Source organism: Lissotriton vulgaris, chromosome 8 (genome assembly GCF_964263255.1).
Source record: "Lissotriton vulgaris chromosome 8, aLisVul1.2, whole genome shotgun sequence".
Lineage (NCBI taxonomy): Eukaryota > Metazoa > Chordata > Amphibia > Caudata > Salamandridae > Lissotriton > Lissotriton vulgaris.
Genome location: NC_141696.1, coordinates 1,497,333,075 through 1,497,349,775, shown reverse-complemented (window position 1 = coordinate 1,497,349,775; position 16,701 = coordinate 1,497,333,075). Strand labels below are relative to the sequence as shown.

Genomic DNA, 16,701 nt, shown 5'->3' with positions numbered 1-16,701 from the left:
AGTGTGCGTGAGAGAGTGTGCGTGAGAGAGTGTGCGTGAGAGAGTGTGCGTGAGAGAGTGTGCGTGAGAGAGTGTGCGTGAGAGAGTGTGCGTGAGAGAGTGTGCGTGAGAGAGTGTGCGTGAGAGAGTGCGCGTGAGAGTGCGCGTGAGAGAGTGCGCGTGAGAGAGTGCGCGTGAGAGAGTGCACGTGAGAGAGTGCGCGTGAGAGAGTGCGCGTGAGAGAGTGCGCGTGAGAGTGCGCGTGAGAGAGTGCGCGTGAGAGAGTGCGCGTGAGAGAGTGCGCGTGAGAGAGTGTGCGTGAGAGAGTGTGCGTGAGAGTGTGTGTGAATGAGTGGGAAAGTGTGAGAGTGTGTGTGAGCGAGTGGGAACAAGTGGGAACGTGTGAGAGTGTGTGTGAGTGTGTGTGAGATGTCTGTGTGTGTGTGTTTATATTTTATATATTGAGATGTTATCTGAATAAACAAAACGACCACCACAGCGTTAGCCTCAATAACTTACCCTCAGATTTCTGGAAGGATTAAACTCCCATTTAATGTCTTTACTCAAAGCAGACACGTTGACTCCTCTTGGAATGTAAATACTTTGGGTTGAGTCGCTGATGTCCTTCAAGGGTCTCTGGATACCATCAAAAATGGACCCCATTATGCCTGGGCCAAGTTCCACAGAGAGCGGCTTCCCTGTGCGCAGCACAGGATCACCGACGGACACACCAGCTTGAGATGGAAGCTAAGGAAAAGTTCTTTGTGGGAGCAACAACAGATACACCATTTCAAAAAGAGGACGGAGCATACCTTGGACTTGAAGAGGTAATGCAGAGCGATGCACAACTTCAAGTACAGTGACCTAGACATTGGTTTGTCACAAGGAAAGATGACAGGCAGTGAGAAAACCATTACTTAACATACAGTAACTGGGAATTTTCTAAATATAAAGAACATGAGGTAGCAGGACCCTGGGTGTGTACTGTCAGTAGAAAGCCTACTGGTTGGCGTTAAGCAAATTGAGGGTGTTGAAACCAGTGGTTTTTGGAAGATGCGGCTGCTAAAAGATGTTTTTTGACAGCGATGGCAGCCTCAAACCTATCAGTATGCACCAGAATACAGATAATCATGGGAAAATTCAAAGCAAGCAATGGAGAATAAACCAAAGTTTCAGGTAAGAGTTACAAAAGCACCCAAAAGAGTTGAATCAAAATCCTAAACAAGCACTCAAGTTGCCAATAACGATTTTCACAACACCCTTCTACACCCTTACTTCTTTTAACAGAAGCCAGGGCTAGCTGGTTGTGAAGTATGATATGTACTGGGCAGAAATTTCGGAGAGGCTTTTATTTGAAACCAGATTGGCCCATACTGTTAAGAAATAGATGGTTTAGGGGCTTGGGAGAGCAGTGGCAAGTGAAATACACATCCTTTTAAATATTCCTTAGCTAGAGACAGCTTTAGGACACCTGCTTATGTTATGTTTTGGTAGGTTCAACCCGTTGCTTAATGGGATGTGTATTTATGGTAGAAAAGGTGAAGGTATGAAATACAACATCTCCGAAGAAAGCTTAAGTATTTGTTTAGTACTCTCTCTGGTGGTTCTTGAATCCCTGAACACTATACAACAAAAAGCTTCTACGTTTGAAAATGAGACTAGGTTTGTTATTCTAAAGACAATGAGAACGGGGCACAATAAAGAGAGCTGGGCATATGTAAGGCCTTTGGAAAGCTAAATAGCTGTAGGTCGGGCTGGTTTAGAAAGGCCTAAAAGAGCATCTACTTTAATGTCTTACTGAACAAGCATTTGCAATGCACTAGGTCTCGCATTTACGCAAGTTTGAGCTATTGGCATTGTAAATGACAATGCCTTTTATTTAGGTTTTGGGTTTTAACACCTAAATAAAAGACATTGTCATTTACAATGCCAATAGCTTCAACTCGCATAAATGAGAGACCTATTGCATTGCAAATGCTTGTTTCATCCCAGCTACTTGGCGATGCCCTGCATGGGAATTCCTACCTGGAGAATGACAATGCTGTCCTGAACTGCCCATTCCTTCCTGACTTCAGTGACCTTTCATGGTCTCCACTTTTACCCTTACTTTATCAGTACCACAGAATCAGTACTTTGAGGTTATTTTTTGCCCAAATATTCTTCTGGGGGACAGTTCCATGGATTTACAACACAGTCAGTAAATCAAGGCCATTATACTACAAGTCCTTGCTCATAGGCAGGACCACTGGAATAACGCAATTTTGTGGCTTTTGCGTTTTCTGAGTATTTACATATTTTCCACACTTGCCGCATGATTCAGATCTTCTGTATCAGTTGCAAACATTGATTCTAGCTCAGATGGATCAAATGAGGCTTTCAAAAGCATCAGCCGTGGTCCCCCGGAGGGCAGACACTTTTCAAAGATGAACTGTCACCAGTTCATGACGGCTGTATTCAGGTTTTAGAGTGCTGCTGACCTGGGTCTCAGGATCTACAACGGCTCAGCTGACCTGGTTCTCTGGCTCTACAGCAGCTCTGCTGGACTGGTTCTCAGGCTCTAGAGCAGCTCTGCTGACCTGGTTCTCTGACTCTACAGCAGCTCTGCTGACCTAGTTCTCAGGCTCTAGAGCACCTCTCTTGATGTGGTTTTCTGGCTCTACAGCAGCTCTGCTGACCTGGTTCTTTGGCTCTAGAGCGGCTCTGCTGGAACAAACCTAATACTTGCCACTGGTTTCGGTGAGGAATTATCCCTATAACTCAGGGCAACGGCTTCCCAGAGGGAGCTCAGGAGGGAGGTTTTATTGTCAACCTTTCATCAGAGTTATTCCCTTCTATGAACCTGTTTCCTCCATTAGCTCCCCGGCTTGCAGTATTAGGCTTGTATATACCAAAAAGTGGGAGAGTGGTCATCCACACCAAAGGGACAGGACACAATACTGATACCAAGTCAAAGAAAATTCCCTTTGGTACACCTCAATAGCATACAACGGTACTCAAACCTCAATCACACCTCACTCATATATGAACTGTTGAAAATGCCAAAGAGTAGCATATAAATGTTTTATTCACCAAGTGAATGCATAAAAAAGCTCTATTTTATATCTAGCAAGATATATTAAACTAACATATAAACAACAAAAAAAATGGCACAAAATATTAAGAATTACTTGTTAAACGCATCAAGAGGATGACTGTTTCACAGTTCAACATTAAAAACAATCAACATTAAATTCACAATTAAAAACATATCATATATATGTGAACATTTCATATAAAAGCATCACAAGAAAAACATGACAAATGAATACAAAATGACCAAAGGCAACACGTTTCGGTGGAAGTAACTGGTCCAAACCACCTTCTTCAGGCTGTCTTATAAAAATGTGTCCAAGGATCCTAACATCGTTATGTAAGAATGTGGATTCAATGACAGGAGACTTCACTCTTTATCTCCTCCTGCTAGTACCAACCAGACCTTTTGGTAGTAGATTTGTTACCAATACGGGAATCTCACATGTTAATACTGAACAGTTTGAACACTTGGTGGTCACAAAAATAATCCTACTCAAGTATCCTTCCAGGGGGAATGTTCAATTTTAATATGTAAAGTGGGTAAAAGACACCACCACGGGTTGTCCTTAGTTGTTGTTATTTGAAGCCACAATATTCTTCATGTACTAAAAAGGCAGCCAGGCACCTCTTCCCTTCAGTTTTCCACTATATCTTAGTACTGAGAAATGGGAATCGGGATATAAAAATCTCCAAAAATATGTGCACGTAGCATCACCTTTTCCAAATGCGGGTTACACTTGATAAAAGATACAAAACCTGAGTGGCTTGACTCACAGGGCATTGGCAAACAAAAGGGTTGCTTGTATTAAAAAAGGCTACTCAAGAATATCCAGAAACAAGCAGTTTGGTGAACTATAAATCAAGGTGCGTGCGCATACACACTCTAATTGTAGGATGCAGAACACACAAGATGACTACTTTTAAGTTTGCCTTAGGGGACTTGATTTGCCTCTGTACTAAGCTTGGTTTTAGGACTAAAACACTGGCTATACTATGAGTTTGGTTCAGGCAAAGGGGGCATAGCTGTGCTTAGCATAGTGTCTCTTGTCTTTGAACTATTTTGGACCCTTCAAAGTGAATCTACTTTATACCCTCGGCCAACTATTCTCACTGCAGCATCCCAACAAAGAGAAAGAACCCCAAGGATGGTGGAGAGCCCTGCCACTCAGGGTTAAGAGCTCCGATACCCCAGCTACACCACAACAAAAACCATAATCACGGAGTGTCTTTGCTCATTGAGACCCATACGACAGGGTCTATGTGCCATCTCCTTCATCATAAGAGGCCTCAATCACTAAAATGGACTCTGTGATCAAATCAGTGAGGAGATTTCTGCGTGTTGAGAATACTGGCACTATGCATGGACAACCTCACAAATGGATTTAACAGATCATGGGTGGGAGGGGGATGGGAGGGGGGGAGGGGTTACCTAATGCCACCACCTACACGAAATGGTGCTGAGGCATATACTGTCCGTGTAGCCTGTGGGTCAAGCTGCAGAACTAGGTGTTCCTGTCACAACCGGTTATTAAAGAAGAATTTTCCAGGAGCTCCCAACATCAAGGTAATGATATCAAGATGCCCCACATTAACACATATGTGCCTGGTCATCAACTATTTTCTCAAGCTGCAATTGATGCTGAGCTCTGCATCCACTTCCACAAAAATACATCACATGAGTTCACAGGGAGGCACAGAAAGAACCCCTGAAAACCGATGCAAGTACCCCCCATTCCTACAATTTTTTCAAAAAAAATGATAATGGCTGCGGTATGGAGTTTATAGAATGCCTCCCGTCCGACAAGTTTAAAGAGAATGTTTTGTGAAAGGATTCTCGCCAAAAAAAGTAACTTAATTCGAAGGATGGATCACAGTTTCAATATTTCCCGCTTAAACATGAAGTTATCTGCAGTTCGCAATTTCGAATCCCAGAAAGTCCGGCTCGGAATTCCATCTTTCTGAGATATTTAATTTCAGCACTATTAAAGTGGATAATAGTAATTCTGATTGTTCACACAGCTTTAGAGCACAAGTGCACTATGAAACGCTAATTAAAAACAAAGTGTTAATTTAAATAATCTTTTGTTGCCTCTGACACTACGTCAGTGGCAAGAAGAGATTATTTAACAACGTCGAAGACATAGCGAGCATGCTCCAGACTCCACTGGTTTACGGTTCTTTTTTTAAACAAATACCCCAGCAAAAGTCACCCACATGGATCTCGGACACCACCACCGCCCTTGTGAATACCTGATCCTGTTTCCGTGTGAAAAAAGGTCACCGCTGGATTTTTAAGACTCACAGTTTGCTGTTTCTATGTAAAAACTGATGCGCACTGCTGCTCGACACCCGAAGTCCGCCCTACTGTCTGATCAACACATCCGGCAGGCATCTGAAATCCCAGACCGATGCCCGCTGGCCCTCACGGGGTACTGCAGAGGGACATCTACGGCCCTGTGTAACAAGCCTTTGGCTGCGCACCAATGACACGTGCTCTGCTTGTGTTATTTGTACAATGGTATAAACCAGCCTGACTGTCAGTTCTGTCTCAGGGCTGCGCAGGGAGGAATGCGGGCGAGCGGCATTCCACCCGCAGCGCCTACCCACCCACTCACTACCCATACACGCCATGGCGGCAGCGCCTAGAAGGACAGACTCAAGGGATTAAAGAACCCTGACCGACCCGACCATGTCCCAGGCTAGAGACAGGGCGGCTGTGCCAGCCTCCATCTGTACCGCAGACCCTATGTCCGTGACAGACGCGCCACTGTCCACAGGGAGCCGGGCGAGCGAGAAACCGGGAGACACACACTGATCTTAGCGGGTCCGATGCCAGTTTAACAGCAGTTAGGCTGGCATCAGATGCCAACCGTCCCGCCTCAGATCAACTTCTGAACGTGGCACTTACCTCTAGTATTCCAGTGGAGGTCAGTATTGTCAGTTCAGAAGTGAAAACAAGCCCGGAACACCACAACAGCAGCGCAAGTGACTGACCGTTGTGTTGCCATGCAGTGGTCTGGGGCACTTCCGCTGTGCAGCCAATTTGCATTCACTACACGAGCTTGGTGTCAAGACCAGTCTCCTCCCGCAGCGCTGCCTGCCTGGAGTCATGAATCTCCGCTAGCAGCCCCACAAACACAACGACGATATAACTGTTCAGTGCCATATTCACTTACCAAGGTTTCCAATGTGCCTGGGTGTTTCATTGTGAATATCAGAGGCAGGAGGTTGTGCTTTACAAAGTGGACATTGGATGTTTAGGGGAGAAGTCTGTCTGCTATAGGAGGACTGTTATGTTCATTTTGAAAGGGGCTGTCGGGAGCAATCATGCTCTTTCGGACCACTGGGCTTTACTATAAGTGCGGGAGGGTGCATGTGATAATGTTAGCAATGAGTATTCCATAATGCTTGTTTCCTCAGAATGCGAACTTCACAGCGCTGTAAAGAGCCGGGACCCTTGTTGCACGGTGTGGGCTCTGGAGGTTTGGCGTCCGAATGGGCGAGGGTGAGTCCCTAGGTGGCACAAGAGTAGAGTGCCCACTGGAAGTCAGCGCGTGGCACCTGGAGGGACTGCCAGGGCAGAGAGCTGGTTGGTGGCAGACTAGTCTGGCACGACAGAGCCCATAAAGTATCCCCTCTTCAAACCCTTGCGTACTCCATGCTACAACCGTGCCCTCGCCCACAAAACCACCAGACACACTAGGGCAAAAGGTAACATTTACCGGGATCCCTCTCCTGCCCACTCCCAAGACACGACCTCAGCCTCTTTCTGACCTCCCCCTGCAGGCACAGACCCATCGAGCGGATCCTCACGCGTTCTATCAATCCCATGTTTCAAATTAATTACTCTGCAGGGGTGCACAGAGTGAAGCTGCATCAAAATCTCACTTCCCATCGATGCTGGTATAGTAGTTTGGGATGGTTGTATAGCGCAACATGTCAAGCACTGGCAGAGGATGCGGCGCTTATAAACGTAAATCGATACGCCCAGGATCACACAGTGCTGTCCAATTGCGGAGCCAGGATTAGAGCCCGGTCCTACGGTGGTAGGCTAATAGCAAGCAGCACACCTCCCGCCACATTCAAAGTGCAGCTAGTGCAGTTAAAACAAAAACAGAGTCCGCAAAAATGACTAAACAATGATCAGGTGTCTTCTCTTCTGCTTTTCTCCCAGCCCTGGCGCGGGACTCCGATTTAATGAACTATTCTTTACTCAAAGCTCTGCAATTGTCAGGCCGTGAGTTATTCCTTGGTAAAAAAACTTGTAGTTCACTCTTGCTGGCCCAAGCAGAAAACTAGTCGTTGTCTGATTTCTTCCTGCGTACTCCAGCATTAATCATCGACACAGAAGAAGGACCAGTGGTGCGCACGCACCAGAGGAGCGGGGGTAAGGGAGCACGAAGACACCGAGACGAGGTAGGGGATGTGTGTGTAAGCGCCGGGGGGGTTCTCTGTGTATGTGTGTATGTATGTGTATGTGTGTGCGTGCGTGGGGGTCTGTATGGGTGTTGTATGTGTGTTGTGCATGTGTTGTGAAAAGCCTGCCGGAATCGGAGCGCGTGTTGACGCGCGTGACCTGATCCCGGCAGGCTGCTGCTGCGTGCGCGTGACAGTCTGTTGTCCTCTCCCTTTCAGTCCTTGAAAGCCGGAATGATAACAATAGTCTCGCTCTGCGACAGCAGGCCTTTGGCCTGCGATTCGCAGGGCGAGACCTAAAAACCAGCACACGCCTCAAGGACCTATCTGAGGCGAGGAAAGGAAAACACGTTTAAAGCTACTCGAGGGTGCAGAGACTGAAGCACAGTGTACAAGACATGTATTCTGAACTAGTGAAGAGAAAATCGCACGTTTATGCTTTACATCTTTATTCAGCATATCAGTTGGGAATAGACCAGCTTAAGAAAAAGTCAAGGTTATCAGAACATCGCTAATTATACAGACTCACAAAAAAGGTAGTCTTTAAATAGAACTGTAACTTTTCTAACTTTAGGCACCTGGAAAGATGTTGCAGATGGTGCTGATGTGGGCGCCCTAACCCTACCTCGATTCCAGTTCCACAGGGTGAGGCATGCTTTACGGGACTTGATAGGCGAGGAAATGACGGAACCGTAAATGGTATTACCGTATGGTTACGGCTCAAACGTCAACTCATTTAATCTCGCGACTTTATCGTATCTCGTTAGCGGAACAGACGGCGCACTATGCAAAACCTCGTTTGGCGTGGCAGGTGGATCTGAACACAGACCTTACAGAGGACAAATGGAGGTTCTGTTGCGCTAGCGTAAAAAGTGTATCGCTTAATGGATGCCATCGTCTATTGCACTTTGAGGGACAGTCCAGTTGTGAGAGAAGCAAATCTCAATCAGCGGATTTTCTGCATTTGGCCTGGCTCTGCCCGAGAGTTGCGGATTTCTGACTTGCGGTACACAGCGAAATAAATGGCATCACTGGCCTGTCGCTAACATCCATCGGCACTGCTGGCCATTTTGGGATACTCTAAGGACATTGCCCCAGCTTTGCGGAGATTGGTAGATATGTCTTTCGTAATCGCCAAGCGCTGCGTTGCGCTCACATGGACGCGTGGCCCTACTCCGACATAAGCTAGATGAACAAACGATATGATCTATTGCTGCACGCAAACGGGACTATACAGCGAACTTCTTCCTCCCTGCAACCGCCCTAAGAATTATTGGGTACTGTACCTGGAGTATAAGCAAACACGTCGGGATGGGGATCTGAGGGACACACATTCAGTTGTAGACACTGAAGGCACACGAGGGGAAGCGTTGCAGGACTAGAACACAGTAGCCCCACACTAGATCATTGTGTTCTTACTCTTGATAAAAGCTATATAATAGGAGGAGTGTATATTGAAGACACCAATGTAATTGGGAAAGTGGTGATGTACTGTATATGTGAGGACAACATGTAGAGGAAAGGTGGTGGCAATATTGCCTTTGAACAATGAGCTCTTATTGTGCAATCTCGGTCATGTTCTTCATTATATTGTGATGCATATGAGATAATGGAATGCAAATTGTTGAAATGTCGATTAAACAAATTAAAAAAAAAACGTTTCTAACTTTAGTCAACCAAACATGGAAACTCCAAGCATAACACTTTCATGTCAGGTGTTGACCAAGGACAACAATGGGAGGGTTTGGGTCGTTTGTTGTGGGACTAGAAAGCGGCAAAACATCCCAGGAATTAGCCTAAGAACAGGGGAAGTAAATGTGACTCCTTCACCGTGTTACAGTGAATAACACAACTAAAGTTCTCTTAGCGCAATAACATGAGCATTTCTGACACGATCTCAAGGGGAAAAAATATCCTTGTCAAGTACAAGATTCGCTGGGACCAACACCACTATTTTACTTTGTTGGAGATGAATCTTTCCTCTTTGTCATAAGATGTCACCCAGCAGCCTTGGGATTAATGAAGAAGCAGGTCTTCTCTCCATCACAAACATGGAGTCTTTTTTTTTTTTAAATTTTTTTATTGATAAAAATGGTACATAAATGGACAAATTTCAACAATTATTACATACATGATAAGAATTTGATAAATATTTGATATATTTACATACATTTTTAATTACATCTTATTAGCGGGAACGAGAAAAATAGATAGATAAATAGGGTTAGAAATCAGTTTCAATTAATTGGAGACGAACAAAAATTTTGTCCATTTCTATCTGTTCTCCAATTAGTTACAGGAGCCCATAAGCGTATACCCTCCTTACGTTGCCTCATGCCTTTATATTCATAGAGGCAGGATTCTATGTTATGAATTCCTAGAAATCTCGAGAGCCACATCTGAAAGGATGGGGGGTTCGTATCTTTCCACGCCGCAGAAATTAAGATTCTAAGTACAGCAACAGATAAAAATATTAGATCTCTTTCAGCCTCGCCTAAACCCAACTTAGAGTCTGTACCCAGTAAAATTAAGGTAGGGGATAGGTCGATGGACTGACCTAGCAGCCCCTCCATAAATTTCATTATTTCTTTTTTAACATTTTCCAACTGTTTACATGAAGAAAACATATGTACAATGTCGGCCTGGCTTTCATTACATCTGGGACAATTATCATTTTCGCTTAGACCCCAGGCAAATATTTTCACGGGTGTATGGTAAAGATTAAAAATAGTCTTGTAGTGTTGTGCGCGAAGATTTGATGCCCGGAAATTTTTTTTATTCAATACGAGAGCAAGATCCAGATGAACATCAGAATCTCCTAATTTTGTCGCCCAGTTAGACTCAACCTTCTCAATATCATCCGGGATTTGGTCCAATAAGCAATTATATAAAATCTTAATCTTCCTACAACCTCTATTTAGTAACTCAATCAGTGGGAAATCTGCTGTGTGTGAAATCTGTGGCTTGACTGCCTTAATTGCCCTGGTAACTTGACCATACACCAGCCATTGACTGTCTGGAATACCAAATCTTTCCTGCAGCATTTCGAACCCCAGAATTTCACCTTCTTCCAATAAATCTCCCAAGGTTCTAAGCCCCAGCATTTTCCACATCAGCAAATTATTATCATTTTTTAGTTGAGGAAAGAGAGATGAGTTATACAGTTGCAGATAGGAATAGATTTTCGGGATATTAAACATTTTCATAATTGCTTTCCAAACTTTCCATGCGCCAATCAGTGTCTTCAATCTTGTTTTTTTATAAAAGCTTCGTTCCAATTCACACTGAAATACATTTATAGTCTTTTCACCCAATAGCATCCTAAATATCTGGGGCGGACATTGTTGATCTACAAACCCAGGTGTTATATCAGGTACAGATGTAGATTGAAATAGAGTGGTCATATGGGTTAGCAAGCAGGCCCAATGATATAACTTTAAATTCGGCAATCCCATCCCACCCCTTTCTCTAGGCAGTGCCATTAAGTTTGTAGATCGCCTTACCCTGCCATATTGCCATACGAATCTGATAAACATAGATTCAAGTTGTTTCATGATCCTGTCCTCTATTGCTAAAGGGATGGCCCGAAATAAGTAGAGAACTCTAGGGAACATAGACATTTTAACTGCATTTACCCTTCCTATTAATGAGAGGTGTAGCACATCTATTCTTTTTAATTCCTTCTCAATATCCTTAATAAGTGGCAGATAATTCTCACTTACAATTTTCTCAACATTGGCATTGATTTTTACCCCTAAATATATGGCAGAGTCGACGAATCTATAGTCAGTTTTGGCTATATTTTTAGAACAAATAACCTGCGTTTTTGTTTCATTTAGAAGATAGCCTGACTCTTCCCCAAACAATTTAGCCATCTGAATTAGAATAGGAAGAGTTTGTTGTGGATTATTTGTTAGCACTGCAAGATCGTCAGCGTAGGCCAGTATTTTACTTGAATAGCCATTGCATATCACTGGAGCTATCTCTGGGCAGTCAAGAATACACTGTATAAGGGGGTCAATATACAGCGCGAATAGGATAGGGGAACAGGGACAGCCTTGCCGAGTCCCTCTTTTTATATGTATAACCCCTGATTTCTCGCCCATTGCTGTTACCTTAGCTGTTGGTTCTACATACATGGCTTTAAGGGCCCCTATAATATTGGGACCAAATCCCCTCGCCTCTAAAATTGCCCAGAGAAAGCTCCAGTCCACACGATCAAACGCCTTCTCTGCGTCGAGCAGGATCATAGCGGCATCCCCCCCCACGGCAGCCTGGGCATCAAACAAAGATATTGCCCTACATGTATGATCCGTTGTACCCCGACCGGGGACAAACCCATGCTGCCATGGGGATACTAGACCGCCAATGACCCTGCCCAACCTCTTTGCCAAAATTTTAGAATAAAGCTTATTATCGGAATTTATTAGTGAAATGGGTCGGTAGGACCCCGCCTTTTCCGCTGGTTTCCCCTTTTTATGGAAGATTGCTATATTTGTTTCTTTCCAAGAGGAGGGTGTTAATCCTGTACACATAACCCCATTAAACAAATCTACCAGAAGCGGAGTGATTTCGGTTTCTATTGTTTTATAGACTTCTAAAGGTATCCCATCGGGGCCTGAAGCTTTACCTGAGGCCAATTCCCGCAATGCAACTGTTACTTCTAGTAATGAAATTTCTTCTTCCAATTTTTTTTTAACTGAGTCTTCTAAAAGTGGGCCCCGATCTCGTATTCCTTCCCCTGGTTTCTTAGTAGGTTCTTCCTGCTCATACAACTGCTGATAAAATTTCTCGAATACTCTTAAAATGTCCTTACTTTCTGTATATCTGATCTCATCCTCTTCTATACATACAATAGTGTTTCTTGTTTTTTCCTGCCTTAACCTGAGGGCAAGTGCTCTCCCTGCCTTCTCACCGGTCTCATATCTTTTAACCCTATTTGATTGGTATTCTCCTGTGACTTTCATAGTTACTTCTCTCTGGAGTGCGGCTTTGATTGTAAGTAAAGCTTCCTGACTTGCAGTAGTATTAACCCCTTTGATTATATCAGTCATATGTTGCTCTTCTACTTTCACTAACTCTTTCATTAAGCCCTCAATCTTCTTTCTATCTTCCTTTCTTAATCTAGCTGAACAGCTAATAGTTTCACCCCTCAATGCTGCCTTAAAAGTTTCCCAGACTGTGTTTCTAGACGCACTGTACCTATTTGCTGCAAAAAATTGTGGGACCCAATTTTTCAGATGATCTATAAATCTTTTATCACTAAGGAGCTTTTTCTCAAAGGACCAGGAATTGCTTTTTCTTTCTCTCTGACCTATACTATATGAAAGAATTAATGGGTTATGGTCAGACACCACTTTAGGAAGTTTGAGTATGTCAACTTTCGATAACTCAGAGGACGAGATCAGGAAGTAATCTAATTTCTTTGATTGTAGATTGGATGGCAATAGTGGAGGAGAGGACGGAGCAGCATAAGGAAAATGTCACAGCACTCCAGGCCAAATATGAGGAACAGGAGGAGGCCATCAAGGATATTATGTGGAAACTCGAGGTGCAGGAAAATTGGCAACGACGGAGCAATCTCCGCTTCCTTGGTATACCCGAAGGGATGGAAAAAGATGATGCGAGGAAATATATGATTGCCCTCCTCAAAAGTTCTTTTCCGGAACTCCAATCCTGGGACTGGGAGAAAGAGGTCTACCGGGCTTATAGGTTTCCCCTAACAATCAAAACTTATAAAGCATCACCTCATCAACATCCAAGAGCAATGATTTTATCCTTTGGAAATCTCCTGCTTCGACAGGCTGTCTATGATTTAGCTCGACCCACGAACAAGAGAACATTTGAAGGGGCAACCTTTTTTACCAGGCCAGACTTTGCTCATGCAACTGTTGAGAGGAGATGTCGGCTGAAGCAACTGTTTGACCCCTTCCAAAAATTAGGAGCCTTAGTGGTTCTTCAGAATCCGGCAAGACTAAAGATTGTTTATCAAGGCCATATTCATAGCTTTGCCTCTGAGAGTCAAGCTAAAAACTATCTGGACGAGATTTCAAGACACAAGTAAAGCATAGGAGTGGAGACTAGAACGATCCATGCTCAAGGCATTCGATAAAGTGATAATATATGTCTGAGCTTTATTTTACCTATTTTTCAATACTATGCTTCACTTTTTCTTTTTTCTCTCTGTAGGCTATGGTAGGCTTATAACTTGTTGGGCAAAGCTGATAGAATATATTGTTTCCATTTTTGTGTCTGCTTTCCTTTCCCTATTCTACTATATTTCTGCGCCATGAAAGACTCCTTGATTATAGAATGTTTACAAGACAATGCCGCAAGGAATATTTTAGATCTTATGTTAATAGAGAGGCTTCTTTAAGATGTTTGAACTGTACTAATGACATAGCGTTCAGCAAATTTTTTTTTTATTTTTTTTTACCTAGGCATTTAAATATATACCTTCATATTTCTTTTTTTTGTTGTTTTCGGGGGGATGCTCGGCGGGGATGCTGGAGCGGTCTAGACGGATGTCACGTCCCTGGATCCTCCTGGACCAGGTAACCTCTAGTGGTGGCGGTGGGTGGGGGGGTGGGATCCTTGGATCGGGGAGGGGGGAGGGAGGGTCGAGGGGCGGGATTGGTTGGTGGAAGGGTGGAAAAACGAGAAAAAAGGAAGGTGGTACAATTTTGGACAAAGATTCGTTGAGAAGGACAATAACATGATTAGTGATCTGAGTGATGAGATATATAAACAATTAAATGGCAAGCATTAGAATATGCACTATTAATGCGGGAGGACTGAATGACTGGAGGAAGAGGCAGAGACTGGCATTCTTAGTAAGGCATGAAAGGATTGATATTATCTGTATACAAGAAACCCATCTCCCATGGTCAAAACGTAATCTACTTTCACAGGGTGGCTTTGAGTTAATAGCTTGCTCTACACAGACGTCTACAATCCGAGGTGTAGCTATATTAATTCGTGGTTCTCTAGGTAAAGCAAGGAAAGTGAAGGCGGATAGCAATGGGAGATGGGTAATAGCTGACTTAGACCTTGGTTTCTCGTTATGTGTAGTGTACGGCTCCAATCAAGATGAGCCTGAAATATTCGACTTTTTAGAAACTGAACTTGTGGGTTGGCCTACACCGTTGATAATAACGGGGGATTTTAATATATCGGCTGATTGGGTCGGATCTGAACCATATGCAGGTCGAAAACCCAAGGTCTCTCATTCTATTCGATCTCTTCTGAGCTCTCATGGGATGATCGACGTATGGGGGGCCAAAAACCCCTTGGATTTTGGATACACATACTTTTCTAATCCTGCCCAAAAATACACGAAATTAGATTACTTCCTGATCTCGTCCACAAACATGGAGTCTTGATGGAACCCACAGGGAAGCCTGCACACAGAGGACCATCTGGTCTTTTTTGATGATCGACAAGTCCTGCCAACCCCCTCACGATTACAAGACCGAGGCTGGAAAAAAGTGAACATGCCTCCATCACCTACGCGATTCTCATTTTGATCACTTCTCTCTGTCCAGAGTCATCCACTTCAGCCAATGCTGCTGCTGTGCTCGATCTTATGTCCTCTGCAACCACCACTGGCACTACAGCCTCTGATTCAACCTCCAACACCACAGACCTCAGGAAATGTTGCATCTCAGTGTTTATACTACTCTCAGCACTGTTGGTGGAAATCCCAGGATGTGTAACTCTTGTGGCCTTTGACCCACTTGCCAGTAACTTTGTTTTAGATTCCAGGTTAGAGATTGAAGTGAATACACCATTTTAAAACTGAAGGCATCTCTGGATTTGATGGCCTTATTCTTACATTGTTGTATAATTTGTTGCAATTTACTGTTTTAGGACTCATGTCTTCTGACCCAGCCATAACACAAACTTTAATCTCGAATACTGCCTATTTCACAGTGGCCATCCTCATTTCAATAGCATGCGGTGTCATTCAGCAGCTCTGGGTTCAGCTGTGGAGTGGCCTATGAGGATTGGGCCCTTTGAGCAAAAGAGTCACCCTTGTTCTTATGAGAGCACTGCATGCTTTCCAAAGCATACATTCTCCCTCTGAGGAGTTTTGATTAAGGTTTTGTTGAACTTAGGACCTAGGAGTCACTTGAGTGAGCAGAACCATCCTCCTGGAGTGACTGCCTCTCAATGTCTCCCCTGGTGGCCGTCTCCTCTCCTTCACCTCAATGCCACATCATACAGACTCCCAAACGCCTGCTGTTGTCTCCTGTTCACCCGATGGGATCACCAATGCGTCATCCTGGCTTTCTGTTGTGTTTACTCTGGTCTCCCCAGCACATCAACCGGATCCTGGGTTGCATAACCCTAGCACCATCATCTTGCCTACCTGGACGAGCAAGCCACTAACGTGTACATGCGGGCTTCAGGGAGCCACAAGCGGGGACACAGCCATCACCACACTCCTCCCAGGATACTGGGCCACACTCTAGGGTTCAGCAGCAGCCTGTGGTCCCAAAGTTGCAAGAAAGCTCAACCAATATGCAGGCTCTTTACAAATCACCATGTCCACACGTTTCATCCTCGGACCATCTCCCTCCGCCTGGGACGACTCCTGGTGGCCCCCTGCACTGGGCACCGCACCCAAGCCAACGGACCACGCACGCAACCTGGGATTCATCCTGGACTCCTCCCTCACGATGACCAAGCAAGTCAACGCCGTCTCGCCATCCTGCTTCAACACCCTGCGCATGCTCCGAAATATCTTCCGATGGATCCCCACCGAAACCAGGAAGACGGTCACCCAGGCCCTCGTCACCAGCCATCTGGACTACGGGAACACCCTCTATGCTGGAACCACAGCCAAACTCCAGAAAAAGACTCCAGCGCATTCAGAACGCCTCAGCACGACTCATCCTGGACATCCCCCGCCACAGCCACATCTCTGCCCACCTGAAAGACCTGCACTGGGCTCCCCGTCAACAAGAGGATCACGTTCAGACTCCTCACCCACGCACACAAAGCTCGCCACGACACGGGACGAAGTAACAGCCGACTCACATTCTACACACCCACCCGCCAGCTCCGTTCCGCCAGCCTCGCCCTCGCCTCCGTCCAAGGAATCCGCAAATCCACCATCGGAGGAAGATCCTTCTCCTACCTGGCAGCCAAGACATGGAACTCCCTCCCCTCCCACCTACGACTGACCCTGGACCATCTTTCCTTCAGGAAACAACTCAAGACCTGGCTGTT

The 16,701-nt window shown here is 44.8% G+C and overlaps 1 protein-coding gene across 3 annotated transcripts in view; it reads right to left on the bottom strand.

Moving 5' to 3' along the window:
* The window catches only part of ATP6V1A (ATPase H+ transporting V1 subunit A), a 328,148-nt gene that overhangs the window by 119,938 nt on the left and 191,509 nt on the right, over nucleotides 1–16,701 (bottom strand). For all 3 annotated transcript variants that reach the window (XM_086935581.1, XM_086935582.1, XM_086935583.1), the window contains exon 5: nucleotides 499–713. In XM_086935581.1, the coding sequence (XP_086791707.1) occupies nucleotides 499–713 (215 nt within the window). The remainder of the gene's footprint in view (nucleotides 1–498; nucleotides 714–16,701) is intronic.